This window comes from Calonectris borealis, chromosome 1 (assembly GCF_964195595.1).
Source record: "Calonectris borealis chromosome 1, bCalBor7.hap1.2, whole genome shotgun sequence".
NCBI classification, from domain to species: domain Eukaryota; kingdom Metazoa; phylum Chordata; class Aves; order Procellariiformes; family Procellariidae; genus Calonectris; species Calonectris borealis.
Genome location: NC_134312.1, coordinates 96,881,467 through 96,906,816, shown reverse-complemented (window position 1 = coordinate 96,906,816; position 25,350 = coordinate 96,881,467). Strand labels below are relative to the sequence as shown.

Below are 25,350 nucleotides of genomic sequence, written 5' to 3'. Positions count from 1 at the left end.
ACAACTTCAGGGTCTCCGCGAAGCCGGCCCCCGCCCGCCCCCCGAGAGGCCTCAAAGTGCCCCCTCAGCCCCCAAGCAGGCGGGCAAGCGTGACGAGGCGGGACCGGAAGCCCCACCTCTCTCCCTCCGAGCTCAACCACTGGTCAGTTCTCCTATCACTCTCAGCCCTGCCAACCCCCCCCCCTTCCCGCCCCCTCCCCATCACCGAAGCCTTCTCCCAGCCACCACCCCGCCCCGTTCCCAGCTCCACGCTCATTTGCTGGAGGGCACGTCAAGCAAACACACTTTCCTCTTCTGATTGGTTGTTGCGAGGCGGTGCCTCCCGCCTGGGAGAAGGGGGCTTGGTTCCCCGGCGTTGCCGCCCGCCTTCCCCCGCTCCCCTCCCGGCGCGCGTGCGCGGGGCTGAGCGTTGTCCTGGGGGTGGGCATGTTCCGAGGAGAGGAGCGGCCGCCAGAGCGCCGCGGGGAGGGGGCGGGAGGAGGAGCGGGGCCGCCGCCGCTGCCGCCGCCGGGGAGCCAGCCTCACTTTCTAGGAGTGAGGGGAGACCATAGCCTGCCGGGGGCTGCGAGCGGTGTCACATACAGACCTGTGCGTGTGCATCTCTCTCTCCCCCCCCCCCCCCCTCCTCCCTTGCATGTGTCTGTAGGACTCTCTCGCTCTCTCCACACACGCGCGCACATACCCACCCGCCGGGCGGGCTGGGCTGTGGTACGGGCAGGGCGATGCGGCCGGCGGGGCAGTAGCTCCCCATGCTTCCCTGCGGAGCAGGGGCCGCCCGCCACCAGCAGCAGCAGGAGCCGCGCCGCGGGGGAGAGTCCTGCGGGGCGGCCGGCGTGTGCGCGGAGCCGGCGCCGCGCTCCTGCCTGGCGATCGCCAACGGCCGCCCCCGGCGCGGCGGCCGGGACGGGGCGCGGGCGGCGGGGCGGGATGCGCTCCGCCTGCCTCCTGGGGCAGTGAAGCCCGCCGCCGCCGCCGAGGGAGGAGAGCCTCGTCCGACGAGACGCTTCGCCTGCGCTCCGCTCCGCCGCCGCCGCCCCGGGCTGAGGACGGGGGAAGCGGCCGCCGCGGGGGGCTGAGGAGCCTCCCCCCGGCTCCCGGCTTTTCCCGGCGGCTCCTCTCGCTCTTGGCACAAAGCCGTGCGGTGCTAATCTGTACGTATGCCTGCGCCGGGAGCCGGGTCCGTGCCTGCCCGCCCCTTGCCCCCGCTGCCCGGGCGCTCGCCTGCCTTGCGGCCGTCTGCCTGCTTGCTGCCTTCCCGGCTTTTCTGCCCCTCTCCTCCTCTTCCTCCTCCCCCCCCAGCGCCGTGGCCGCTGCGCGTCTTCCGCTTTTGTTGTCTGGTGACGGGCATGTGCCCGCTGCCCGCCGGTACGGCGGGGTCCGCGGCCGCCCGAGCGGAGGGGTCGGCGGGGGCAGGGGAGCGGCGCGGCGCCGGGCGCGGGGTGGGCCGGGCCCTCGGGGAGCCGCGGCCGGGCCCCGCCGGCGGCGGGTGGGTTCCCCCGTCCGCCTGTTGGTGTTGACAATAAATCCGGGTTCGCTTGGCCAGCGTAAACTCGGGCCAGGTGGGTTTTACGCTGTTTGTCGTGAAAAGTTAGACTTGTTCCTAAACATGCCCCGGTCTTGCCCTTTCCTGCCTGTGAAGAAGGAAGTGTTACCTCACTGGCTGCGGCGAGTTTTATGGCAAGATGTTTTCGGAGCACCTTGTCAGTCTGTGTTTCTCTGTCGTTGCGGGCAGCTTGGCTCCCAGATGGCCAATTCCCTGAACGGCCGGAACCCGCGCAAGGGACGGATCCTGGGCTTCATTGATGCCATTCAGGATGCTGTGGGCCCCCCCAAGCAGGCAGCTGCCGACCGGAGGACTGTGGAGAAGACCTGGAAGCTTATGGACAAAGTGGTGAGTGTCGGTGTGCGTTCGTGTATACACACAGTGAAGAATGGGGCTATTTAAATAGGTACACGTGGGGAAACGGCGTCTTCCTGCAGCTCTGACTGCTATGCTGCGTATGCCTCGGGAAGTAAGGGGACCGATGTTTTAGGTTATTTAAACACCATTTGTCTTTTTTTTTTTTTCCCCTATGGCCTCTGGTTATGTTTTTTTAATCTTGGTTTGTGGAGGGAAAACAAATGTGTGTGTTTGCCTTAGGCTATTGCTATTTTCAGATCCTTTAAAATGACTCAAACTTGAAGAGCTGTCCTAACTAAAAGCTGCTTAACTTAGACTTGTAATCACATATTCTGTGTGTTTCGTGTTGGATCACATTGTTAGTCTGGAAACAAGACCTCTGAAGTATGAAACTTCAGTTAAGCTAATTGTCCTGTGAGACATGCTCATGATGGCAACATAGATACGTTTGTGCTTTTAGGAATGTGTGTGGGGACTGGGGGATGTCACTTGTGTCAGTTTAGTAAACAGATTAGTATGGCACGCCTAACTTTTAAGAGTGTGTTCTGCATTTTAATGATTTTTAAGTACTTCTACTCTTCATTTTGAAACTAGAAATACACTGAAACACATTTTTCAGGAAGTGGGGTGATAGACCATAGTTTTTTAGATCTTACAGTTCTCTGCACCAGCCTGATACATTTTGTTTGGTACTATACAAAATGATGGCTTGTATGATGATAGATTAGCTAGGAGAGTTCCTTACCAATGGTAGGGACAGTTTGATTATAACACAGATAACTGCTCAGGAGATGCAGGCACTCTGTTTTGCATATGAGGTGATACTTGAGAGTTTCCTCTTGAAACTGCTGGGGAGTGAGGCTTACTACCTCTTAGCCTTGAGTCTGTATGGCAAGAGAGTTATGAGTTTTTAAACTCAGTGATTCTTCATGAATTAGTGTAACTGTTCGCTTTCCTTGTGGCTCTTGTAAAATGCAGATGTTTAACATTTCTTGAAGTTCATAAGTAGTTATACTGACATGGTGGAGATCATTTTGTGTTATATGTCTTGAGAAGTGGTAATTTCGAAGTATTTGATGGAGTCCTTGTATGCTCTCCTTTGTGATGCTCCAAGTATAGCATCTATATTTCCACCACAATTTCTGACAACGATTATAAACTTAAAACCCAGCGTTGATAGAAATGGTTGTTATCACAAAGACTTTGTTGACATTTCCCTGTTAATGATCAGGATGCTGTAAACAGTGAGTATCTTGTAGTAAGAACTGCGAGTATAAATACTTGGAAGCAGGCACTCTCCTTCAGTAGAAGAAAGTTTTTGGCTTGGAAACCAGGAGTCTGGTTCATCGTTGTTGAAACCACGTGGGGAATGTGTCAGGACATTTACAAATGTCCCCTGTGTCAGGAGATTTACAAATCTATATGGTAAGATTGTCCCCTGATTGGTTTGTATGTTCACGGTTACCAGAAAAACTTAACTCCACAGCTTGGACTTGTGGATTGCTTTTACTCAGCTAATATAGGATATTGTATAGTATTTGTCACTATTACAACAGAGCATCAGAACAGCCAGTAAGGCCTGTTGTGTAGAAGTCACTGGAAAGGCTGGACATTGCGCTGTGCTTTCTTTTTCATTTTACTGGATAAGTGTCCTCAATTTGGATCTTTAATGTATCCTCTTTAAGCTGCTCTCAGTTAATCAAATTTTATTTCCAAATTATATTAAAGTATACCAGACAGGATGATGTCATACTGTGAGAATGCTGTAGCTTGCTGCTTGAGTTTTTAGCATTTGGTACTTCCAATGAAAGGATGTGTTTGAGCAAATTTAATATGTTGGCAAACAAATTTAAGTCTCTTAGCCTTATGTGGCAGTAGGCACAGGAAGGTTATTTTCTTCTCTGCCTAGATCAAAACCAGGGATTAAAATCAGAAATAGAAACCTGCTTGATCGACTGTTGTTTTAAATCCCATTTCTGGAATGTGTTCTACGAGTAATTTCTGTGGTGGATCACTGATCAAATTAATACCTAGTGAAGGCAGTAGGCTCTGCAAAGTCAGTGGGGTGCCACCCACGGTAAGATTGTGGCTTTGAGGCCTATTTTGCTTGTTGTAATAACAGTCATTATCCTTGTTTATTCTTTAACTGTAATAACTGTGATAACCATCTTTTTGCTGCCATGAGGTAACTAAAGTTTTCTCCCATTCTAGAGATGTTAGGGAAAGGGAGAATGGAAACAAAGCAAAGGATGTTTGTTGCCATCCTTTACCTTGACCAAAGGATGAAAAAAGATCAGTCTTAAAAACTAGGGGCAGAGCTCAATAATTTCTGGTTTACATTTCTTTCTTTCTTAAAATTGCCATTCTTTACCTTTCCTTCATTTCTTTCTCTGGTTTCCTCCTCTGGCAGATGAGATTTTCTGTATGAATTATTTGTTTTCAACAATAAGGGGTTAACCAATACTTCAAATATTGCTACTCTATAAGAACTATACTATGAGAGTGGTTTTATGCTGTATGTAAAAGTTCTGGCTACTTAGTTACCATACAAACTTCTCTGTAGAATGGGTTGTATGTCATGCTTTGGAATTGTTCAGATTTCATGATAATGTTTGTTTTTCATGGGCTGATGCTTCAGCTGTTAGAATAGGCAGAAGGTTGCAGTTCTGTGTAAGTGTCTTCTCTGTAAACTTCTGTTACCAGTTGGAAAAAATCAAGGGTTTTGAAAGATTCTTTAGCAGGACAGAACACTGGGATAGTGCTCCTGGTTAGAGCCCTGTATGTAAAAGTTACTGTGAGCAACATACTTGCAGGGAATAAAAAAAAAAAATCTTGTAAGTAATCAGTGAATGTGAATTCTTATCTGTCTGTATATCTTATATCTGCGTCTTCCTTTTTATGCTTCATCCACTGGGATCTGTACTTTTTGGGGTTTATTGGTATGTCTTTTATATAAATTTAGAGTACTAATTACATTATTAAAGGGGCATCAACTGTTGGCATCAATGTCCAGTTTCCCTGCTGCTTTTCTCATGGGTAAGCAGAGCTTTACCATTAAGAACCAAAAATATTTTGTTTAATTCCTTTGCAATGCAAAGGCTAATATTCCTTTTATGGTTTGGAAGGCTAGCCCTGCTTTCCAGTGCTAGCATTGGATCAGCAAGCTGACCATATATCTCTGAACTTTTAGCAAGCAAATTACTGGTTTTAAAACATGATGTGTATTTTGGAAAGTTCATATCCTGTAAATTAATAAAAAAAATAATATTGTTAACAAATAACTCTAAGTCTTCCTTTAAACTATGCATAAATTACATGTTGGTTTTTTTTTTTTCTGAGATTCTAAACCTAATGATTTTAAAACCTAGAAACTAGCTATGTATTATTGTTAGAGGATAATGGTAATCTTGAGAACAACTTTGGGAGAGAATGCCTATTATGTAAACATGGGAGTAGTTAAGTTAATTTACTGCTCGGGCTATTTAGAGTTGGCAGTACTATTGTGCACACTTTACTATTGTGGGTTTCAAGCTGATAAAATTGTGACACATTCTGAACAGGATTTTTTAAAACAGGAATATTTCAGCAACTTCCAATCACTTTTCAATACTCTTACGCGCTGGGCCTGAAAATAATTATATTTTCTACTGTGAAGATTAACAATATTGTCTAAACTGTTTGGGCCCTCTGTCATGGCCCACCCAGTTGTTTGACTTTGACTATATAAATGGGGATGGCAATTTGATTTGCTATTTAATAATTACCTAAGAGCAAATTAGAGCGCGTCTCCAAAGCTCATACTATTGACTTTGTGAGTAAAAGCTATATTACCTCTGTAACTTAGTAATGTGGTTTTCTTTAAATGAACATTTGTCAGCATCCAAGTTTTCAACAGCAGCTAAGTGAGTATACAAAGCACAGTAGTTGAAACTATGTGTGTGTTGGTTATTCTTTGCAATTTTTTATGTAATTGTTACATTAATGTGCAACCTCCAAGTCAATTAAAGGTCATCGTTCCTCAAAGGATCTAGAAAAGACAATCCTCAATCATAACCGTGGTATTCTTCAGTGTATTACCTGGTCAAAGTTGATAGGAAGTTTTATGGCCTGCATACACTGTTTGTGGAGAAAGAATGAAAATTTAAATGGAGAAATGGAAGCTTCTCTTCTTCTAATCAACAGAAAGTATAAATGACCCTCCAAAGTCAGCTGTCCTTGTGCATATGTAGCATCAGCATTGTAATTGCTTATTCCTCCAGTATGGAAACATATGGCACAGTTGCAGTGTGGTAGCTGTTGAACAAGCACTTACTGTATTCTCAGCCGAAAAGATCGGTGATCGATCACCTCTACTTATATTTTGACGAGAAGGCTTCTTTCAGAAAGAAACCCCATCTTTCCATCTTTCTGTGGAAAATAAAATGCATTGCATTTAATGTAATTTCTGGCAGGGGCCTATATGATGAAGGAGCATAATGTTCAGATTTCATCCGTTTTCCTGATTAGCCCCTCCCTGGTTAAGTTCTTTAGAATTCATTGTTGGTAGCATTGTGTGTTGTGGTTTTCTAGAGAATTGTTATGGTATTTTAGTGCAGAGCTACCTTTACACTGTCTGTGTTGTGTCAAAGTGTTTGACTTTTTTTTTGTACTGCATGGCAGAAGATACTAGTTTAGTAGACTGTTTCAAAGTGTAATTTTGGAAGTGTGTGAGCACTGGTGCTCTGATTGTTCTAGTCTATTCACTGCAGCTGAAAACAATGTTTAGCGGATGTTCTACTCATTAGATACTTATTCTGTTTTAGCTGTGTTACTTTCCTTGTATTGTCTTTGACTAGCATTAGGTGTTTAAACAGATTGTGTTAGGGCTGCTATACTTTGCTTGAACAAAAGTTCTTTTATCAGATGAGTCCAGGGCTTTCAACTGTATTGTTTGCTTTAAAAAGTGAATAGAAGATACAGTTTTCCATAAGAAATTCATTGTCTAAATACCGTAGGTATCCATTACTCTCATCTCTGAAGATGCTGTGAAAGAATGCCTTATAATTTAAGTCAAATATCTTAAAATATGTTATGAGTAGTGGTATTTATTTGGTTGGGGGAGGCGCAGAATGAGGAGAGGAGGGAAGGGGGGAGGTAGGGTTTTTTCTCAGTAGGCAATAGAGTAAGCCAGTCTGGAGGTTTCCGGGTAAACTGTTTCAGAATCTCTTTCTGGTAGATTAGGGTGATGCCTTAGTTCTTCACAATCAGAATTTCACTCTATTGTTTCGGTGATTCTGGAGTAAATACTTGGATTTACTCTGAGTGAGGTAGTGAAGGGAGCTTAGCTTTGTCTCAGTCTATCTCAATGAGAGAGACATTTCTTACTAACTTGCTGGCTGACTGCTTTTCATTTTTTAGACTGAATGCCTGCTAAATATACACATGTTTACTTCCAGTCATAACAATACACAAGTCACACAGTGATATGATTCACGTCTGCTCCTAAAGTGTTGGTGAGGGTTGCTTTGTAAAGTGCAGTGTGAAGGTCTTTTTTTTTGTTGTTGTTTTGTTTTAAGTTCTGTTTTCTTTTGAAGAAAGGTATGTGCGCCACTTCTGGTGCATTGGTAAATCTTTTGCGTCAGCAGATGTCATTTCTTGTTGCTTACTTTTAATTGTGAACTGCTGTGGTACGTGTCAGGACATCCTGACTCTGGAAACCATATGGTTTACCAGCCATCTCTTTACAAACTTACTTCCTTTGGACTGAAACCTTGTGTACTCTATAAAGTGAAGAAAGCCTTGTACTATTTCACTGTATCACTGACTTGAACTAAATGTTAGCATTTTTTCAATGAGAATGCGGAAGACTAATTGAGTTGTACTGTAGGAGAATTTTTGTATGATTTTCTTAAAAGCTTGTTCTGGAGTTGAAGGTTCTAGTAATGTGCTGTATTTATCTATATAAATTCAGCAGAAGGTGAAGCCTTGTAAACCATGATGACCACAGGATCCTGTTTTGATGTGTGTATGACTAAGTAATGATACTGGACTGAAGAAGACTTTCTGGAACATCTGAAAGAGAAACTAATTCTTCTTTGCAACTGGATATTCTTTTTGTATAGTTGAATGGACCAACTGTTGAAAATATATCAACCAGCAGAAGCAATTTGCATTTTCCTGTTGTTTTTATATTTTTAATGGTATTTCTAATATATACGAAATGACTTATATTCTGCTTGTTGGCACATCTGATCGAAAAGATAGACTTCAGAAAGAGAATTAATTCTTTGATCATGAGATTTAAGTTAGCATAAATAAGCAATTCAAAATGAATGCAGCCTTCTCTGCTTGTGGTCTGCTGTCATTGCTGACTTTTTTCCCTGATAAATATTTTCCTCTTTTCAGCTGTTTTTTTTCCTTTTGCTTGTTGCTCCAAGAAGTTGTAATGCCTAATCAGTGATATTGATGTGTGTCATCTATAGTTGGCTTTGGGAGAATGTCAATCTTGTTTCAAGTTTTCACTAAATCAGAAATCACAGAGAACAAAAGTTCAGATGAAAAATGTCTATGTTTTTCATAAAGGTTTTCGCTTCTGTCTTTGGGGTTCCGGTTCTTCTAACTCTCCTACAAAAAGAAGTTCACATATGTCTCTGCATGGGTGATCTTCAGGTCTGTCTACACATGTAAAATTCTTTGCTCATGTTTCTGAAATCTCCTTAAAGAATTCTAGCTGTCAGCTTAACTTCAGCATAACTAAAAGAAAATGTTTAATCTCCTTCATAAGTCTCTCTTGTTAGTTCCTTTCTTGATCTTTTGGGATGATACCGTCATCCTGCCTTCACTCAGGCAACTCCTTTACCTGAACTGCTCTTTTAAAAGCTGTGTCTGAATCTTTCAGATTGAGATGTGATTCACAGATAAATGTAACCTTCTGCATCAGTTTATTCACCTAAAACTCTCATCCAGTTGCTATTTTGTGTATTGCTAAGTTCAGCTTTGCTTTTCTGACCTTGAAAGAATGCCATCATATCCAACCTTTATTCTTTGAGAATGCTGCTGCAGGTATCTCCTAACCCACGACTTGGACCGTGTTGTCCTTTTTTTTTTTATCCTGATAACCTTCTCTTTATCACATGAAATATAAACAAGCTATTTTCAGTTTCAAAGTCTCTTGCTGTCTTGTTCTTGCAGTTATGGATTGCAGTTCCAGAGTTCATCACCTGACGAAGAGATGACCAAACATCTTTATGCTTTACTTTTTTTTTTGTTTCCTTCCAGCTTCTTCCTCAACTGAGGAGGAATTCCTTTATAAGCCACTAAATTATGTTAGAGCTTGGCTTGAAACTTTTCTTTGCTGTTTATATCTAGAAATACTTCACTGCTAGTGCCCTGAACCACTCTAGTGTGTTTAACAGTGTTGTGCTCATGTACTCATATTTGCCTGCATCCATCTGCTGTCTTTTTGTTTCCTACTGAGATTGTAAATTTCTCTGTGGGAAGGACTGTCTGTTCTACAACACATCAGAAGGGTTCCTGATCCATTACTTGGTCTAGTAGGTGAAAGAATAATAGAAATTACTAAAGTAACAATGGATCAGTGAAATGAGGGGAGCTATTGCAAATGTCATATTTTTAATACTGTTTTTGAACGGTGCTAACATTTCTATAGCAGTTATGAGTTTGCAGTCTTCTAATGGTGCTAGACTTCTTTTTTAAAACTTGTCACTGCTTGACTTTTGTCCACTCTTCTATCTCCACTTTTCTAACTATGATGCTAGTTACCCGAATCTAATTGCCTGGTGTGGTTTTGTGTGTGTGTTTCAGAGGGAAAAAACAATTATGTGTTTGCTTTGCTGTTCGTGGTGCATGAAGGTCTGTTAGTGGCAACAGTCTTTAGGCAGTGAATTTCTTAATCGTGTAGATCTAGAAGTTGAAGGAGGGGTCAGCAAAAGCGATATAGCTTTGAGTTTAGAGGGGTGAATGTTGTAGGATAGAAGTCTGTTTCCTCCCTCCCAGAAATGCTCAAGGCTGCACTTTTTTGAAGTTGACACATTAGTAGGAATAGGAGTCTGCTTTCAGCAGTATTAAGATGTTTTTACAGCCTCGTTAGTTACCTCAAAAGAATGTCAAAGTCACTAATATATAATGTGGCGATCTCCAAATGACACCTATAAAACTCTTCTACCAGATGGACTTAATTTTTTCGTAAGTATTTGCATATGTACAGCTGCACACACATGTCTAGAATGTGTCCCTCTGCAGTGTTTTAGCTAAACGTGGATAGCTCAATGCAATAGCACTTCAAAAACTACCCATTACTTTCGATCCCTTTCACTTTCTAGTACAGAACATTACAGAAGAAATGACCAGAGAATTTAGGTAGCCAGGAGATGACTCTAACCTTATATATGTTCAGGAAACAAAACCAGTACCACTTTGTTTCAGAAGCATTTCCAGTGGCGAGACTAGATTGAAATAAAGGTGTTCAATTCATCTGAAGGTTATTTTTTAAGTAATGTATATTTTTGTGCCATTTAGGAACATGATGATTCCAAGTCCATTAAGATGTTATCTTCTATTACCACCATGAGCTGGAAAATATTGAGTTTATAATGTTTTGTTTCCTCGTTTACGATACCTATTTGTGAATGACTTAATTTCTGTCTGTTGTAGCTAATAGCTTTTGAACCACTGGCAACATTCAGAACATTTTCATATGTGTAGACGTCTCAAACTAAGAGGTTATATTGTTGGATAGAGAAAAGATGACAAGGTAATTTATAGGGTCAGTTCTTAGTAGACATTTAAACATCCATAAGGGAGTTCACCTGCAGCAAACAGATCTGTATGGCATTAGTTGCATACTGTGTTTTGATAATATACTCCTTACCATATAGTAGGCAGGCAAAGACATTCTTACTTTAAAAGCAAAACCCCAAACTATATAAGTAAGCTTGTTTGCTTTTTATAGATGTGATGGGATTAAGTTAAATTGTACATCCTTTGACATTAGAGACTATGTTGGGATTTCATGGAATATAAATGAAGTAGGATTTAATTCTTTGTGCCTGGAGGTTAGACAAGTATGCTTACACCTGTTAATTTTAAGATGTCAGATCAGTTTTTGCCCCAACGTATTTCTTGTCTTTTACATTCTTTTGTTTTTGCTTATAGGTAAGATTGTGTCAAAACCCAAAGCTTCAACTCAAAAACAGCCCACCTTACATACTTGACATTTTACCTGACACTTACCAACATTTGCGACTTATACTGAGCAAATATGATGACAACCAGAAACTTGCCCAACTCAGTGAGAATGAATATTTTAAAATCTACATTGACAGTCTCATGAAAAAATCGAAACGGGCTATAAGACTCTTCAAAGAAGGAAAGGAAAGAATGTATGAGGAGCAGTCACAGGACAGGTAAGTGAAATATTTAAATGTGAAGTAGATTGTCTGGCCTGTCTGCATTCTTAACACTGTTTGTCTGCAGCCATTGTGTTTTGACATTTTTAATTATTTAAAGAGCAGAAATATTTATTGTTTGGATTCATTGACCCTGCAGGTCAATCAGTAATTTGCTGGATTTGTTAGACTGTGTGCTCTTATCTGTCACTTTGTGACCTTTAAAACCAAGTGCATTTCCTTCATAAAACATTCATTTCATTCTAATTACTTGTTCACGGGGCTTTACAATGTGTAGTTTTTCATCTGGCAGAGAGAGAGTGACTGTTACTTGGATTGAGCTCCCTATCCCAGTTCTTAAAACTGTGGGAGCCATGATGGATATTGACTTAGAGCTTTCACAAGGGATGAAATGGAGCAAAACAATATTCACATTTCTGAGATATTGTGTGATGTTAGTGTAAGGTGACGGTAAAGTTAGTTTGGTGCTGAGAATCCTTTTCAGAAACCTAATGGATTCCTGATTTGCAGTGGTTCAGTTTTAATAACAGGGATTAATGTCCACTTTATGTGTATTCTTGGTGGTGAGTGAAGAGGTTTTTAATATTTTATTTTTATTACCTAATATTTTAAAAATAATATTTCAAGAGCTTCTGTGCAAAATCTGCAGTTTTGTTTTGGGAAGGGGTACAGCGGTATTGTGGCAATTAGACTCTGCCATCTGTGGTATATCTTTGAATCTATTTAAATAAAAGGTATGATGCTGTTTCCAGAGTCTCCCCTTTTTAAAGGAGGTAGTGGGGAATGGGAGATAGGAAGTGAATGGAGGATTGAATCCCTGCCATTCTATCTGCACCTGAGCTCAGAGGCAGGGTTGCAGTATAGTTTTACAGCTGGTGAAAGTGTTGGTAGAAGTAGTGAAATGTCTACATTCTTGTAAATGTCACTGCTGTTATGTTTGATTTATACATATGTTCCTTCCAGATCTTTAGCAGTGATTATAGCTATTCAGTATACTGTGGTAGTCTCCTGTGCTTGATAGGGGGTCTGAAGCTTGCTTAACGTCTAAGGATTTTTTTAAAGTGTGTAAAGACTGTCCGATTTTGAATATACTTGGAGCAATTTGCCTAAGAGGAGCAAAATACACAGTTTGAACTATTTTAATGATGAGTAAAGATTTTGATGAATGTTTTTGGTGTTTGAATTCATAAGTATGTAAAGGAACGTTTTCACTGTAGATGCGTTCTTACCAGAACCTCTGGAGAATTGTTCAGCACTGAGCCTATGGGTTCTTCTTTTAATATCCCATTTGTTGTATGTACAGAAGTCATTGTATTGCAAAGGAAATAAGAACTTTTTATGGTAAGGGAAATTTGACATAAATGGTTGCATTATGTAAACAGATTTTATTTTGACTTCCCTGTGTTGTATGAAACCCAGATTTACTTATGGTTTTGCTTACAGTTAGCAATAAATTAAAGCCAGTTTCAGTGTCACTTTTTCAAAGTCTGCTATATGCTCTGTACAGTCATTCAAACAGTGTCTTGGTAACTGTGTCTAGTTGCTAGAGCTGCTTGCTTCTTTCCAATTGCTGACTTCGTTTCCTGCTTAAGGGTAACAGTGGTGATATAAGGATGTCTTTTGTGAAGCAAGCAGTTTTTGAAGAAGGTGCAGTAAGCATATTTACTGTCATTTATTTGGGCCATTCTTGTGAGATGATTGGAAAGGAAGGATTTTAAAACAAAACGTAGTAATGAAGTGCACTGAATCACAGTATTTCAGGAGGTGACAACTGTATTATTTTGCCTGACTGATGGAGTTTGAAGCTTGAGGAAGGGAGTACAATAGAAATGTTTCTCCTGTGCTAAAATTGTTAGTTGTTTCCTATAAAAACTGCATTCTGGCTCTATGTCAGAATGCTTAAACAAAAAAAAAGAAAGTCTAAGCATTGTTCCAGCAGTTCATGCCTCATGCCATTATAAGTTAAAGTCTACATCTTTGTGACTTCAGTGCACCCTCTTTCATCTACTGTTGATGTTTTATCTGTATGCGTGTCCTAGTTTAAAGTTGAATGAAGGTATACTTGTTTGCTGAGCCCTATGACTAGGTACCTGTTTGCCCTGCAGTGCTTCAACATACTTAATCATGCTAATTCTTGGTAAGTTAGTAAAAGAAGCTGTTAATGTTTTAAGCTGCTTTGCTTCCAAATATGCCTGCATTAACCTAAGTACGTTATTTGTTAATGTTATAATGCAAACATAGGAGTGACCATTTAAATAAGTGTTTTTGAAGATGTTTCTAAAATGACTGTCAAATTGAAGTGCAGTCAATTTAAAAAAAAAAAAAAAAAAAGGCAAGCCAAAAGCTTCTCATGTTGACACCTGGCCAGTTTCTGTGGTTTTCAATCTTACATTTGTGTTTTGTTTTCTGTTAGTGTCTCTGTGGTTTCTGGATAAAAGGTCATCATGAGAAAGAGGAACTGGCTGCATTTGGAAGCATTCTGTATATATATTTGATTGGTATACTTTTAACCTATTAGGGTAATTGAATAATCTTTTAACTTTTATAGTGATGGTACATTTAGGAACCAATGCCAATATACAAGTGATTTTATTTGCCTGATGACACCAAAATTACTCTATTGTGAAGAATTTGTCATGAATTTTAGTTCTCAAAGATACTGTGGATGAAACAAGATAGTGTGCCAGTCAGATTATGTACCAACGGCTAAAACAAAAGCTTACATTGTGATGGTGTTGCCTTTCTATCCTGTGTTCCATGTCAAACACATATGATAGCCGTTTAAGAGTAGATGCTGCTGTTATTCTATGGGATGAGTCTTGCTAAGCAGAGAAAGTATGACTTACAAGTTTGTTTATGGTGTATGAATTGCATCTACCTTCTGGGTATGGTGTCTGGTATAAAATTATGTCCTCTCATAGTCCTCTTGCTTAATGAAGTAAGACATGATGTTCAATAAACTCTGTAAACTGTACTAGATACAGGCTGCACAGAAGTTTTTCTATGTATGAAGTAATTTAAAGATTTTTTTTTTTTGTCACAGATTTTACTTTGTAAAGTTTATTAACACAGGCTTATTAAAATTATTGGTTCAGGTACATCTACTCTTCTTAGAAGGCTTTCTGTGTCTTTGAGGGTCTGGGGTTTTGGGTTTTTTGTGTGGCTTTCTTTTTTTCCCCTTTGTTGTTTATTGGGAAGTAGACTAAAGCTGGAAGGCATCACTTCTGTGAAGTCCAAACTTCCTTTTGTTTTGCTGCATTCCAGAATTATGCATCCAGAAAAAATAAAAACTTTGTAGGCTGGCAGTTTTTTCAGACAAATATGTTAGCCAGGTGTAAAAATCAAGCACATAAGTTACAATAATAAGAATAGAGAAGGAATAAAGTGGCAATGGGGAGATTACATTTGGGTTCATTCAAGATGCTGGACATGGTCTTCATGGCTAACACAACCATTTCTTAGTAACGGAGACAAGTGTGAGCTTTCCTGTGCTTATCTGTAAATCGTGTCCTTGGAAGAATACATCTTGAGATGGAACTTTTTCATTGTCTGTTTTAATATTGCATGTCTTCTGCTATATGCTCTTTATATGAGGAGAAGGGGAGAAGTATAAAACCAGGGTGTATACTTACTTTTGTTAATCTTTTAAATACTGCTTGGTTCAGCCAAATTAGTTGGCTGCTTGATTTTAAGTAGCATTGCAGAAGTGAAAGAGGAAGATAAGATGAAAGGCGGGTATTTCTTAAGTAGCAGGCAGTACAGATGAAGATGGCAAGAGGAGAAGAGCTGAGGTTGTTTTAGGGTTGATGTAGAAAGAGGTGTGCGTGTAGGGAAAGTCAGAATCAGAAGAAGTTGCACAGGTAAGCGTCAGGATGGACTTCAGTTATGTCAGCTGCAACGCAGTAACAGCCATTTGCGTACTTCTGTCCGGTGCTAAGTGAGAGGTAGCTTACCCTACTTCTTTGAATTACATCACCTTGCACCACAAACTTGCTGTTTTATTTACAGGAAGTTAGGAGGTTTATAACTTAGCTAGCCTTGTAACTTGTTTGTGTCTCCAGGCAGAGGAGATTTTGTTGATTGAGAGAAGGATCAGGAAGAGTGGCTTTTTAATTCAGGATGATTTTATTTGGACAAGTTCAGAAAAGGATGTTAATGGCTCTTTTCATGGAGCCAGTTTTGACTATTGGTTAACATCACATAGATAACTCGGTAATTGTCGGATAGTAAGGATGGCAACCTTCACCAAAGTGGATTGGATTTGAAGTTGTGATCTTGTGGTGAAAGTTATTGGCTCCTCAGAATCCTATGGTTTGTCCCATTTTCCAAGCATATTATGTAGTTTTTGGTCTTCAATAAATTCTGAGCCGAACGGTTAGGCTATACATACCATCAGTCTGTTGTCTGGTATGATCTGTAAACCCCTATACTTAGGCTATGTCAACATGTTTTAGAGATCAAATAGAGACTGCTTTATTCTAATCTTGCTGAAGCTGAGGCAAAACAGTCTAGTATTTGTCCTTTCCTCTCTTGTATTTATTTACCTGTATTTTTAGATGGTTCCTTCGCTAGATTTTTAGGAAAAGAAGCCTCCTTACTCTGCTTGAAAGGCTTTTGGAGTGTTGACTCATTGCTTGAACTCCTGTGCTGTCCCTAGAAAAAAGAGGACACTTTCTCCTTCAATTTATAACCTGTAATACAGTAATGCGGAATGGAACTTGGCTACAATAAATAACCTCTAATAAAGAGGCTTCTTCTGAGGAAAAGAAAGTGTATGACTAATTGGATGGGGTTGCATGGGAGAAAAAATGCAATGAGTTTGGGTTTTTTTGGAAGCTTTTATGTTATGGTGATAATTTCCACCCTCTTCTCCCCTCCTTGTTCCTTAGATGTGATGTAAAACCAGATGTGAACCAAAACAGCTTTAAGAAACTCTTTGGTGTACCTGAACCACATGAGTAATTGAGCTTTAGTGCAAATTTAGTGGAGCACAAGCCATTTGCTATTTTTGGTTCTAGTCTAAATTAAACAAGGAATGTTACACAAACACACCTTTCACACAAAGAGACTCTTGTTGCAGAGGGCAGGTGAGAACATGCGGAGGTTACAAATGGTAGGGCAGTGTTATGACAGCTTGTTCTCAACATAAATGCAAACAGGCTGTGTGACTCCAGTTGTTTTAAGGCAATATTTAAATTTTTAGATGTTTTTGATCATCTTCAGTACTTGGGGGAGGGTATAACCAAATGAGAACAAAGGAAGTATTAGTACCAAAATAACTTAAAGGCAACTATTTATTCGGATTGCAGAGAAAGACGAGGATTTTAAAACCACAAAAGATCCTAAATAAAAAAATAATGGCTTATAAATTCTTATAATTGATTTAGATCCTTGATTCATATCTAGTTGAGTAGAAGAGGGGTAATATGTGTACTTCGTTTGTCTTTTACTTTTTACTCTGTTATAAAATGAGGCAGCATTTTCTGTGTTAGTGCAAGGTCTCTTTCAAACATTTTCTTACAAGTAATGTGGTATTGACAGTCACATCTGAGCAGAGTTCAGCTGGTTGTGAGGGGATATACACAGTCTGATCTCTTCCTTGTTGGGCTTTGTATAATCATTTAGACAAATGTGTATAAATACATTGTGAAAAGTGTATATGATAATGTTGCCAAATTAAGGTGCCATAACATTTATACCCACTTTGTGCAGGTGTGAAAGCTCTCAAAAAGCACAAAGTTACGGGCATTCAGTCCTCAAGACTTCCCATGTGTTGTATTTTAATTTCCTTTGTGATAAAGCTAATGACAGTTCTGCTACTAGGATTATACAGTGCGACTGATGCAATGTCTGTGCTGACATAGTTTTCTACATTGTTCCATTTCAGCTGTAGAAGGCAATATAGGATGACAAAATGAGCTGGGAAGAATAGGTGGTTTTCTGAAATTCCAGTACTCTTGGTCAGAGAGGTCTGGAAATACTCTGTCTGATTTGGCAGTGAGGATACCAGTACCCATTTCTGCTTTATAACAGCTCAGTTTCTCACATCCCTTCACTGTGCTTGTCTGCATGGTCCCTACAGGGAACAGCTGCGCTGGTGGAGGCAGGCCATGGTTGCCAACTATAAATAGAGCTATGTTCTTAGGTATGATAAAGCCCAGCTGATCATATCAAGATAGCCACTTTAGGATCTTCTTGAAGAACAAACAGCACTGACTCCTCAATTTACTGTGTAGAAAGGAAGGCTCCTGTAATGGGCCTGAAGGGATCTTTCATCATTCATTTTTGAATGCGTGGCTGCTTTTTAGAAAATTTGGTCTTTGCTTCTCTATGTCAGAAGTATTCTATATTTGGCGATTAGGTATTTGCCTTCAACACTAGCCTTGTGGTCGCAGCTACTTGTCATGCAAGAAGAAGCACAGAGAAAGCTTTTAGAAGAAAGTGTCCATTTTTATGAAATGTGTGTCTAAATATATAAGCATATCTAATTTTAATTTCAGGTTATAAAAATAAATGGTTTCCTTTCCCTAATGTTCTGTGGCATTGTTTTTCATTAAAAATTAGAAACATGAAAGAATAAAAATCTGCTTTTATTCTATAAAGAAATGAAAAGGAAGTTGAGAATAATCACTTTCAAGTGGTACACTTGTTTAGTTAATAGAAGTTCTTTTGCCTGTCTTTGATGAAAGTAAAGTAAAGCCAGTTTATAAAAACAGACATGCTGTAGTGATAATCCTTTTATCCAAAGAATGCTTGATCAAAAATCAGGCTAGAAGTCATGCTTGCTATGTATGTAAACCTATGGTAAAGAAAGTTTCACTAACCTATACAGAGTAGGAAATAACCTTAATCTGAAAAGGGGTGAAGTGATATATTTTGATTAACACAGTTGAAGTTTGACTGAATTCAGAACAAAAGAGGCAGAATGAGATATTGATGGAGATGATAATGGATGGAAATACCAGTTCCATTTGTCGAAATGTAAAGTGCAAGAAAGAGAGAGTACTTCGATAATTTCATAAATTTTAAAAATATTTAGTAATCATTTGACATAAATAAGCTTCTTCCTATTCTGTTCTTTGCTTCAATATTAAGTGAATTTACTTTAGTCATCTTAAAAATGGCACAAAAGAGTTAGTATAATTATTTAGTAAGTTGCATTCAGAGTACCTTCTATGCTTGGGGTTTTATCAGTGGCTGCACATTCTCAAGTTAACTTTGTCTTTGCAGATTATACAATAATACTATGCATGCTCTAGAGCGAGGCAAAGCTTTAATATTATTAATTGATATTGGAGGAACAAGGATTATTAGTTCAAAAAATAGGTTTGCTATTGTCTGCACAAAACAGTTTTGCTACTGGTAAGATTAATATGTTGGCATATTTCTTTCTTTCTTTTGTTTTATATTGAACAATTGCAAATTTTTAACAGCATGTTCTCTGAGAGCAGGTCAGGAATATCGTTTGCTTGATTTGAAAGAAAATGTGATATATATAAAAGACTGTGCAATGAATGCAACTATTAAAAAAAAAAAAATCCAAACAAATAGTACACAGAAAGGACCAACAGTAAATTGTGTCTGAAAAGAAGCACAATCTTAACATGTAACACTTAACAAATGAAGAAGAAATCAGTAAGTGATCTTATATGAGGAATAAAACTTCCTGAGCAAGCAGCCAGGTGACTGTCATCAGTATCTCATTTGTAATGTAGATGAATAATACATTTTGAATTTTTCTGTTTTGAGTGCAACCAAGGTAGAGCTAAAGGATTTATTATTGAAATATTTTTGTATTTGTCTCTAGCATGTGATAAAACATTGTGTGTTTTCACCATAGTTTGATCAGATTTCCCATGTGAGAATTATAGAGCTGTCCTGTTTTGTAATGGAAGATCTTAACCATAATCTGTTTATTCTTTACATATTGAACAATGTACTGACTTTATACTTGCAAAGATCTTGACAAATCAGAACATTGGTGAACAAATAATTAATTATGTTAGTTCATTCAGTAATAGTTGGTCATAATAATTGACTTCACTGTTTTTCTGGTATGTGTGATGGAAAGGTAGGTTTAACTGTATCTTTTCCTAATATGATATAACACAGTAAACTAAAGGGGAAGCATGAAAGTAGCCGATAAGCATTTTTGGCATATATTATGACAGATTATAATAAATGGTAACACGTTGATTGAGCTAAATTTAATTTCTCTGTGGGTAAGGTTGTGGTCTCTCTATAAGAGGATCTCTTATAAGGGGACTTTCATTTTTTATTCTTGAATGGTCAGACAGCACAGATGTAATTTCAGCATATCATCTGGTGCATCGTATATATCAGGACTCCATTGTGAACCTGCACAGCCCACCTGATGAGTTAGTCTTTTACTGTTACTAGCTGATCTTTGGCAAGCTCTGTGAAGGTACAGTGGGAAAAAAATGTTGGGAAAAGCAATTAAATTTAATTAATTTTTTCCCCTCTATTTGATAGTATTGTGGGAGAGTTCACAAAACAATGTCTTCCTTTCCCTTAAGATAAAATAGTAAAACTATATGGCTTTGAGATTCGAAGCAACAATAAATAGGAAAATTATTCCTATCTTCTGTAGCAAAAATGCATATGAAGATTACCTTATCTATTCCACAACTCTTACGTGAAGCTGTCACTAGTAGTAGTTAGAGCCTTAATTTGTTCTGTCTGCGATACTGAGCAGATGTGTACAAAGAAATAAAATCCACAACCATGTCTCATTTTAAATATTAGCCCCCATTTTGCATCTACCTTGCATAATGTAAATATGTCTCCTGATAGGAAGAAATACTGAGTAATAAGCTATGGAAGTCTTATGAGCTCCTGATTAATTGCTATCTCTCTTCCTCTTGAGCTCAAACCCAACGTATTGCACAGTATCTGTTTATATTGATATGACCGAGAGTGGAGAATATCTAGTTTCTCTCAGAAAGTACTTGGCATATTTCAGGATTGGATTAGACCCTGGGTACTGGTGGCAGAAAGAAAAGGATCCATGGAGTTGTTTACAAGTGAGCAAAATAAGTGTCTCTTGTAGAGCCTGATTAGTTATATCTGGGGTCCAGTGTTTGCTTTTTTTCCCTAGTATCTGTTGACTAACTGGTTCAAAGAACTGAAACCTACATACTTACTAGAAAATCCGTGGTCACTCCCCAGCTTGCATAGAGGATTATTCTGTAACAGATTCTAGTTTTGCTTACACTAAGAAACAAGAAACATTTTAATAAGCTTAATTTGTTTCTTTTTTTTGTGTGCCAGGCCTTAGTGATATCCTAAAGGCTTTTGCTAACCTCTTTATTTGTCCTGAAAAAAACCCCAAACACCTTTGTTAGCTCTATATCAGAAATATTATTGCCTTTTTAAGAGGAGATAAGTTCATTTGTTAGTTATCACTCTTAAAATAGTACATTTCGGGCAATACTGTATTGTTTAAAAAATGACTGCATGAGAAAAAATTTGCCTCTCTTGTTACAAGTTAAAGGGCATTAATGCAAGACAGACAAACTTATTAGCATCTGTTTTCGAATTATTCCAATGGAAAATGGTCCTTAGCCAACAGAATATTCTGTGAACTCATCTCAGTTGATTCTGAGTCATGAATGTCTGTCATGGGAAGTATGAAATGCAGGGTCAGTAATAAAACATCTTGTACCTAAGAACATTCCTAGGAACAATGTTTAATTTTTTTTTTAAAGCAGTTGTTAATTGGTGAGACCTTACAGGTGTATGTCCAAGAGCAGACCTTTAATTCTAACTACCGTCTAGTGGGAGGGTGTGTAAAGATAAAGAGAAGCACCTTCAGATTTTTGCATGTCAACATTTTAAACAGGTTTATGGGGCTTAATTTAGAGGATTAGTTATTACATAACTTTTAAAAATGAAATGATCATATCACTAGATTACTTCATTTAGGGTTTAATATCAAACTCCTTGCACACTGTTCTTATTTTTGGAGAATGCTTAGTTTTGACAGAAGAAAAACCAACAATTTCTTTAAACTCAAAATTGTAAGTTTCAGCAAATATGGTACGTAAGCCTTCCATCAGTACACTTAGAGTAGAGCTGTGTAAGTTGTATTTAATACTCTATAGATGTCATGCATGTTTAAGGAAGATATAATGCAACGAATAGAGCCTGAAAACATTTGTTTGTTGTTGTTCAAATCTACAGCCTGTTGTGAAAATTCTGAAGTGGAGGTTGATGTCACAAATCTTGAGCCTGTGTTTCAAATATTGTTTGTCATTAAAAGTGATGACAATCTCTAAGAACATCTGCTCGCCTAATATACTAGCAATAAAGGAGACGTCTGTGTTATAACTTAGCTTGTTTTTATCTTTTTTTAATATTTCCAGTATTTGTTTTTAAACTATTAAAAAAAAAAACTAGTGTTTTTGTAATGAAATATTGTCCTAACTTGCAGCTCTGAAACACTAAAATATGAAAAGTATATGTTCAGTTGCTAGGTCATCTTGATAATGCAGTGTGGGTCATAATTAACAGGCTGTATTTGGTATTTTTGTTAGAACAGAGAGTCTGGCCACCTATGCTTTATTTCTAGTTAGGTTACTTTTTACTGGTTACCTCGATCATCGTGGGCCATTTATGTCTGTTAAGTATTATGCTATTTAATTCACAGTGCAGCACTTTCAGGTTTTTCTAGTATTTAGGGTTCTATGCTTTTTGGCTATAGTAGCAGAGTAACGGTGGCTGACAGGAGTACTGATAAAGGCTTGTGTCTGTTCTAACTTCATATGAATTTTTAATCTACTTCATAACTGCATCTTACTGACAGCTCATTCCCAGTGGCCAATGCTTCAGTGTTTTTACAACTTAATGATACATGTTCTGTGCTGCAATTGGGAAAATATAGAAAATGTATCACATATAGCCAATTTTTTTTGTCTAGCTGAGGAAGTCATATGTCAGCAGGCTGAAATCCTCTCCCCTTATACCCTTTTAAAATGGGCTTCTTCAGGATAGCAGACTGGAAGACTATATTGTTTTTTTTTTTCAGAACTCTGCATATCCTTTTTACTCTGTAATTCATGGCTGTAGCAAATACACAAAGATTCAAAGCAACAAAAAAAAGTACGTAACATCCTGCTCATGTGTTTCCTTTTACTGTTAATCCCCATAATTAATGCCCTATGAGGAATGGGGCTCTAATCGCTTACAGAGCACAGTAATGTAAAAAGACAGTGCTCATCTGGGAGGTGTTCAGTAATATGGATCACTGGTGACCCAGTTGGTACGCAGCTGTCCTCCAGTCTATGCATATGTGGTTTCATTAACTACACGCATATCTGCCTGACAGGCTGGTAATGATTGTCTAAAAGGAACCTTGCTTTATGAAATTGTCTAAGTGCCACTGAGAAAGAGTAGTTTGTTTTCGCTCTCCACTTTCATTGGGAGGGAGAAAAAATGGGGGAGGGAAGCTGTTCTGTGAGGGTGAGGATTACGAGTCCCGGCAGTCACTTTGAAATAATCTGTAATGAAGCCCAGGAAGAGACGTGTTTGAACACCACGTAGCAGTTTTCTAGTGGCTTAAAGGAAGTGTCCATACAAAATGCTCTTCTGAAAGTGCTAAGGGTTTTTAAGAGTTTTCATTTGTTTGTGCTGTATGAATTTAGCATTACTAATGCTAAACTGTAATGGGCAACATGAAAGATAAACATAGTTTGTTAGAATATTAAAATATATTTTTAAATGGACTTAGAGGACAGACTGTTGGATATCTGTTTTAAAAATCAGTCCTTTATTAAATCTGTGATTACTGGGAATGCAGTTTGTTATTGGAGTGGATGACTGAAAGGAGTTCTGACATAAATACTTTCTTGAAACCTGTAAGTCCAACCCATCCAGCTACTGGAAAGGTGATAGCTAGGGAAGAAATGAATGGCTAAAATATTAGAGAAATAAATTAGCTTATGTTTCCTCAACATAAACAAAGCAAGAAAATGGCAATGCCCACCTCCTAGTATCTGTCATAACATGGTAAAAGTATCTACTGGCTAAATCCTTCCAATATAATGGAATAGAAGAATCATATCTGTTACAGCAGTTTGAGGCCGAATTTATGAACAGCTGTCAGGGAAAAAAGGTGGTGTAAATGTACTATTCCTCTGTTTATTTGCGCCTCTTTTTCAGGTAATCTACTCTGCGGCAAATCTTTCCAAGGCTGTCTTTTCCTTGGGCAATTATTTGTTCACACTTGTTTTAAGCCTGTTAGGGAGTTCTGACTGTCTTATGCTTGATTTACATAAATAAGCTGAGGGGGGGACAGTGACAAGTAAGCCTTACAGTGAAATCGACTGACAGCTGTGAAGACATTGTGTAAGTTTTGGATATCCAGGGAGGTGGTATTTAAGATACCTATCATATCCTTCTGTACCCTTGTGGAACACCAGTTCCATAAATGCCAGCCATTTGCTGTATAAACAGGAGGCAGAATATTCGTCACTGGAACCTTGTGTATGGGTTAGAGTTGCCAAGAGAAGAAAAATAAAATTTCTCAAAGGACATGTCACGTCGTACTTTACCTGTACATTTGTGCCTGGAAGCTCCTACAACTTTCCTGTGTGGCAGCTTTTTTGTTTGTTTTTGTTTTTAAAAGCTTAGCTAAGATAAGAATCTGCTGTGAAGGAGAATGGAAAGGTAATGCTGATTTTTAGAACAACTCCTATATACTCTATTCCTGGATTTTCAATTTGCTTTATGTAGCAGCAGATGGTCCATCTATTGTTTCATTATTCTTCTGGGAGTCTGACCCTCTATAGTGGGTGTGTGCTTTAGCAAAAAAAGGACAACTAAAATAAGTCTTTTTGTAATGGATGCAACTCAATTTATTAAACTGTGTTGATGACCTCAAAAATTTTAGCTCCTAAGATTTGTTTTTATTTAAATGCTTAATATTGTGTCTAAGTTCTGTCAGCAAGGTGTTTTCTTTTTTTGTTGAAATATCAAGGGTAGTTTTGATTCAAAAGGATTGTTCGCTGTCATAAGCGCTGTTTTGTGAAACGGCATAATTTTACCATATGCCTTGTGTTTCGTTTGAGATACTATGAATAAGCAGGATGAGTGCTTTCAAAGAGGCATTCCTGCTGTCCCACATCAACCATGTGGGCTTTCAGTTAAGCTTCCCAGGAAGACAGCAACATATGTGTACACAATGTGTGTATTATATTGGCGCCCACTCACAGTGTTAAAGATGTGTCAGCATTTCCAGAATAATTCCCTATTTTAAGAGCATTGTTTTAGCCTGCGTATGAAAGTTGTCTCTGTATTGGAACTTTACACGCCGTCTCAGCTATCATAGTTTTCAAGTGTGAATTTTTGCCAGGTGAACATAAGCTGAATTAAATTAATGTATGCAAATTGAATGGAGCATCTCTAGAGGCATGGTGTCATGATACTCTTCTTACTTTTTAAAACTCTGAAGCAGTACCTTATCATTAAGTGAACTGAAGCTACAGTGGATGCCACTATTTTTGAAGAATTGTAAGAGATTTTTCTAAAGTAAGGTGGCCTTGTGCTTGGTCTTGTGACTATGGCCTAATCTAAAAAGCAATGATGTTTTTCTCATAATTACGTTTGAATATGAGGAACTTCCAGTTTCACTGAATTTCTTTCGGCTGATTGAGGTTCTTTCTATCATCGTAATAGTCTAGAATTAATTGATGTCTCCCTTACACGTCAAATTAGTCTTTTTTTATATACTGAGAAATGGGGTAAGTCTGTGGCAGGTTTCCTTGTATTTAAACCGTGTTCCCCCAAGTTGTAACATTTTCTTGATAATGTTACAAATTAACATTTTCTCTAATTCAGAGAAAATGAACATTTTCTCTAATTCAGAAGCCATCTTGTTTAATGCACGCAGCAGGGCAAACTGCGTGGCAGGACATGCTGATGCTGTAGTACGTGGGTGGCTGTGTAGGAGCAGAGTTCAGTCTGGATTTTGAAACCGCCAGACTTGTAACATTTAGCTTATGTGCTTAAACAATAACTTGCTAC

General features: G+C 38.8%; 1 protein-coding gene across 3 annotated transcripts in view; it reads left to right on the top strand.

Moving 5' to 3' along the window:
- The first annotated feature begins 481 nt into the window (after positions 1-481).
- CBLB (Cbl proto-oncogene B) overlaps positions 482-25,350 on the top strand; it is a 133,769-nt gene continuing 108,900 nt past the window's right edge. The window contains exons 1-3 of one of the 3 annotated variants that reach the window (XM_075168524.1): positions 482-588; positions 1,733-1,891; positions 11,054-11,304. In XM_075168524.1, the coding sequence (XP_075024625.1) occupies positions 1,745-1,891; positions 11,054-11,304 (398 nt within the window). In that variant the 5' untranslated portion in view covers positions 482-588; positions 1,733-1,744. Of the gene's footprint in view, positions 589-977; positions 1,152-1,564; positions 1,892-11,053; positions 11,305-25,350 lie in introns of those variants that run through there. The other 2 variants (XM_075168542.1, XM_075168534.1) reach the window with 2 other exon arrangements.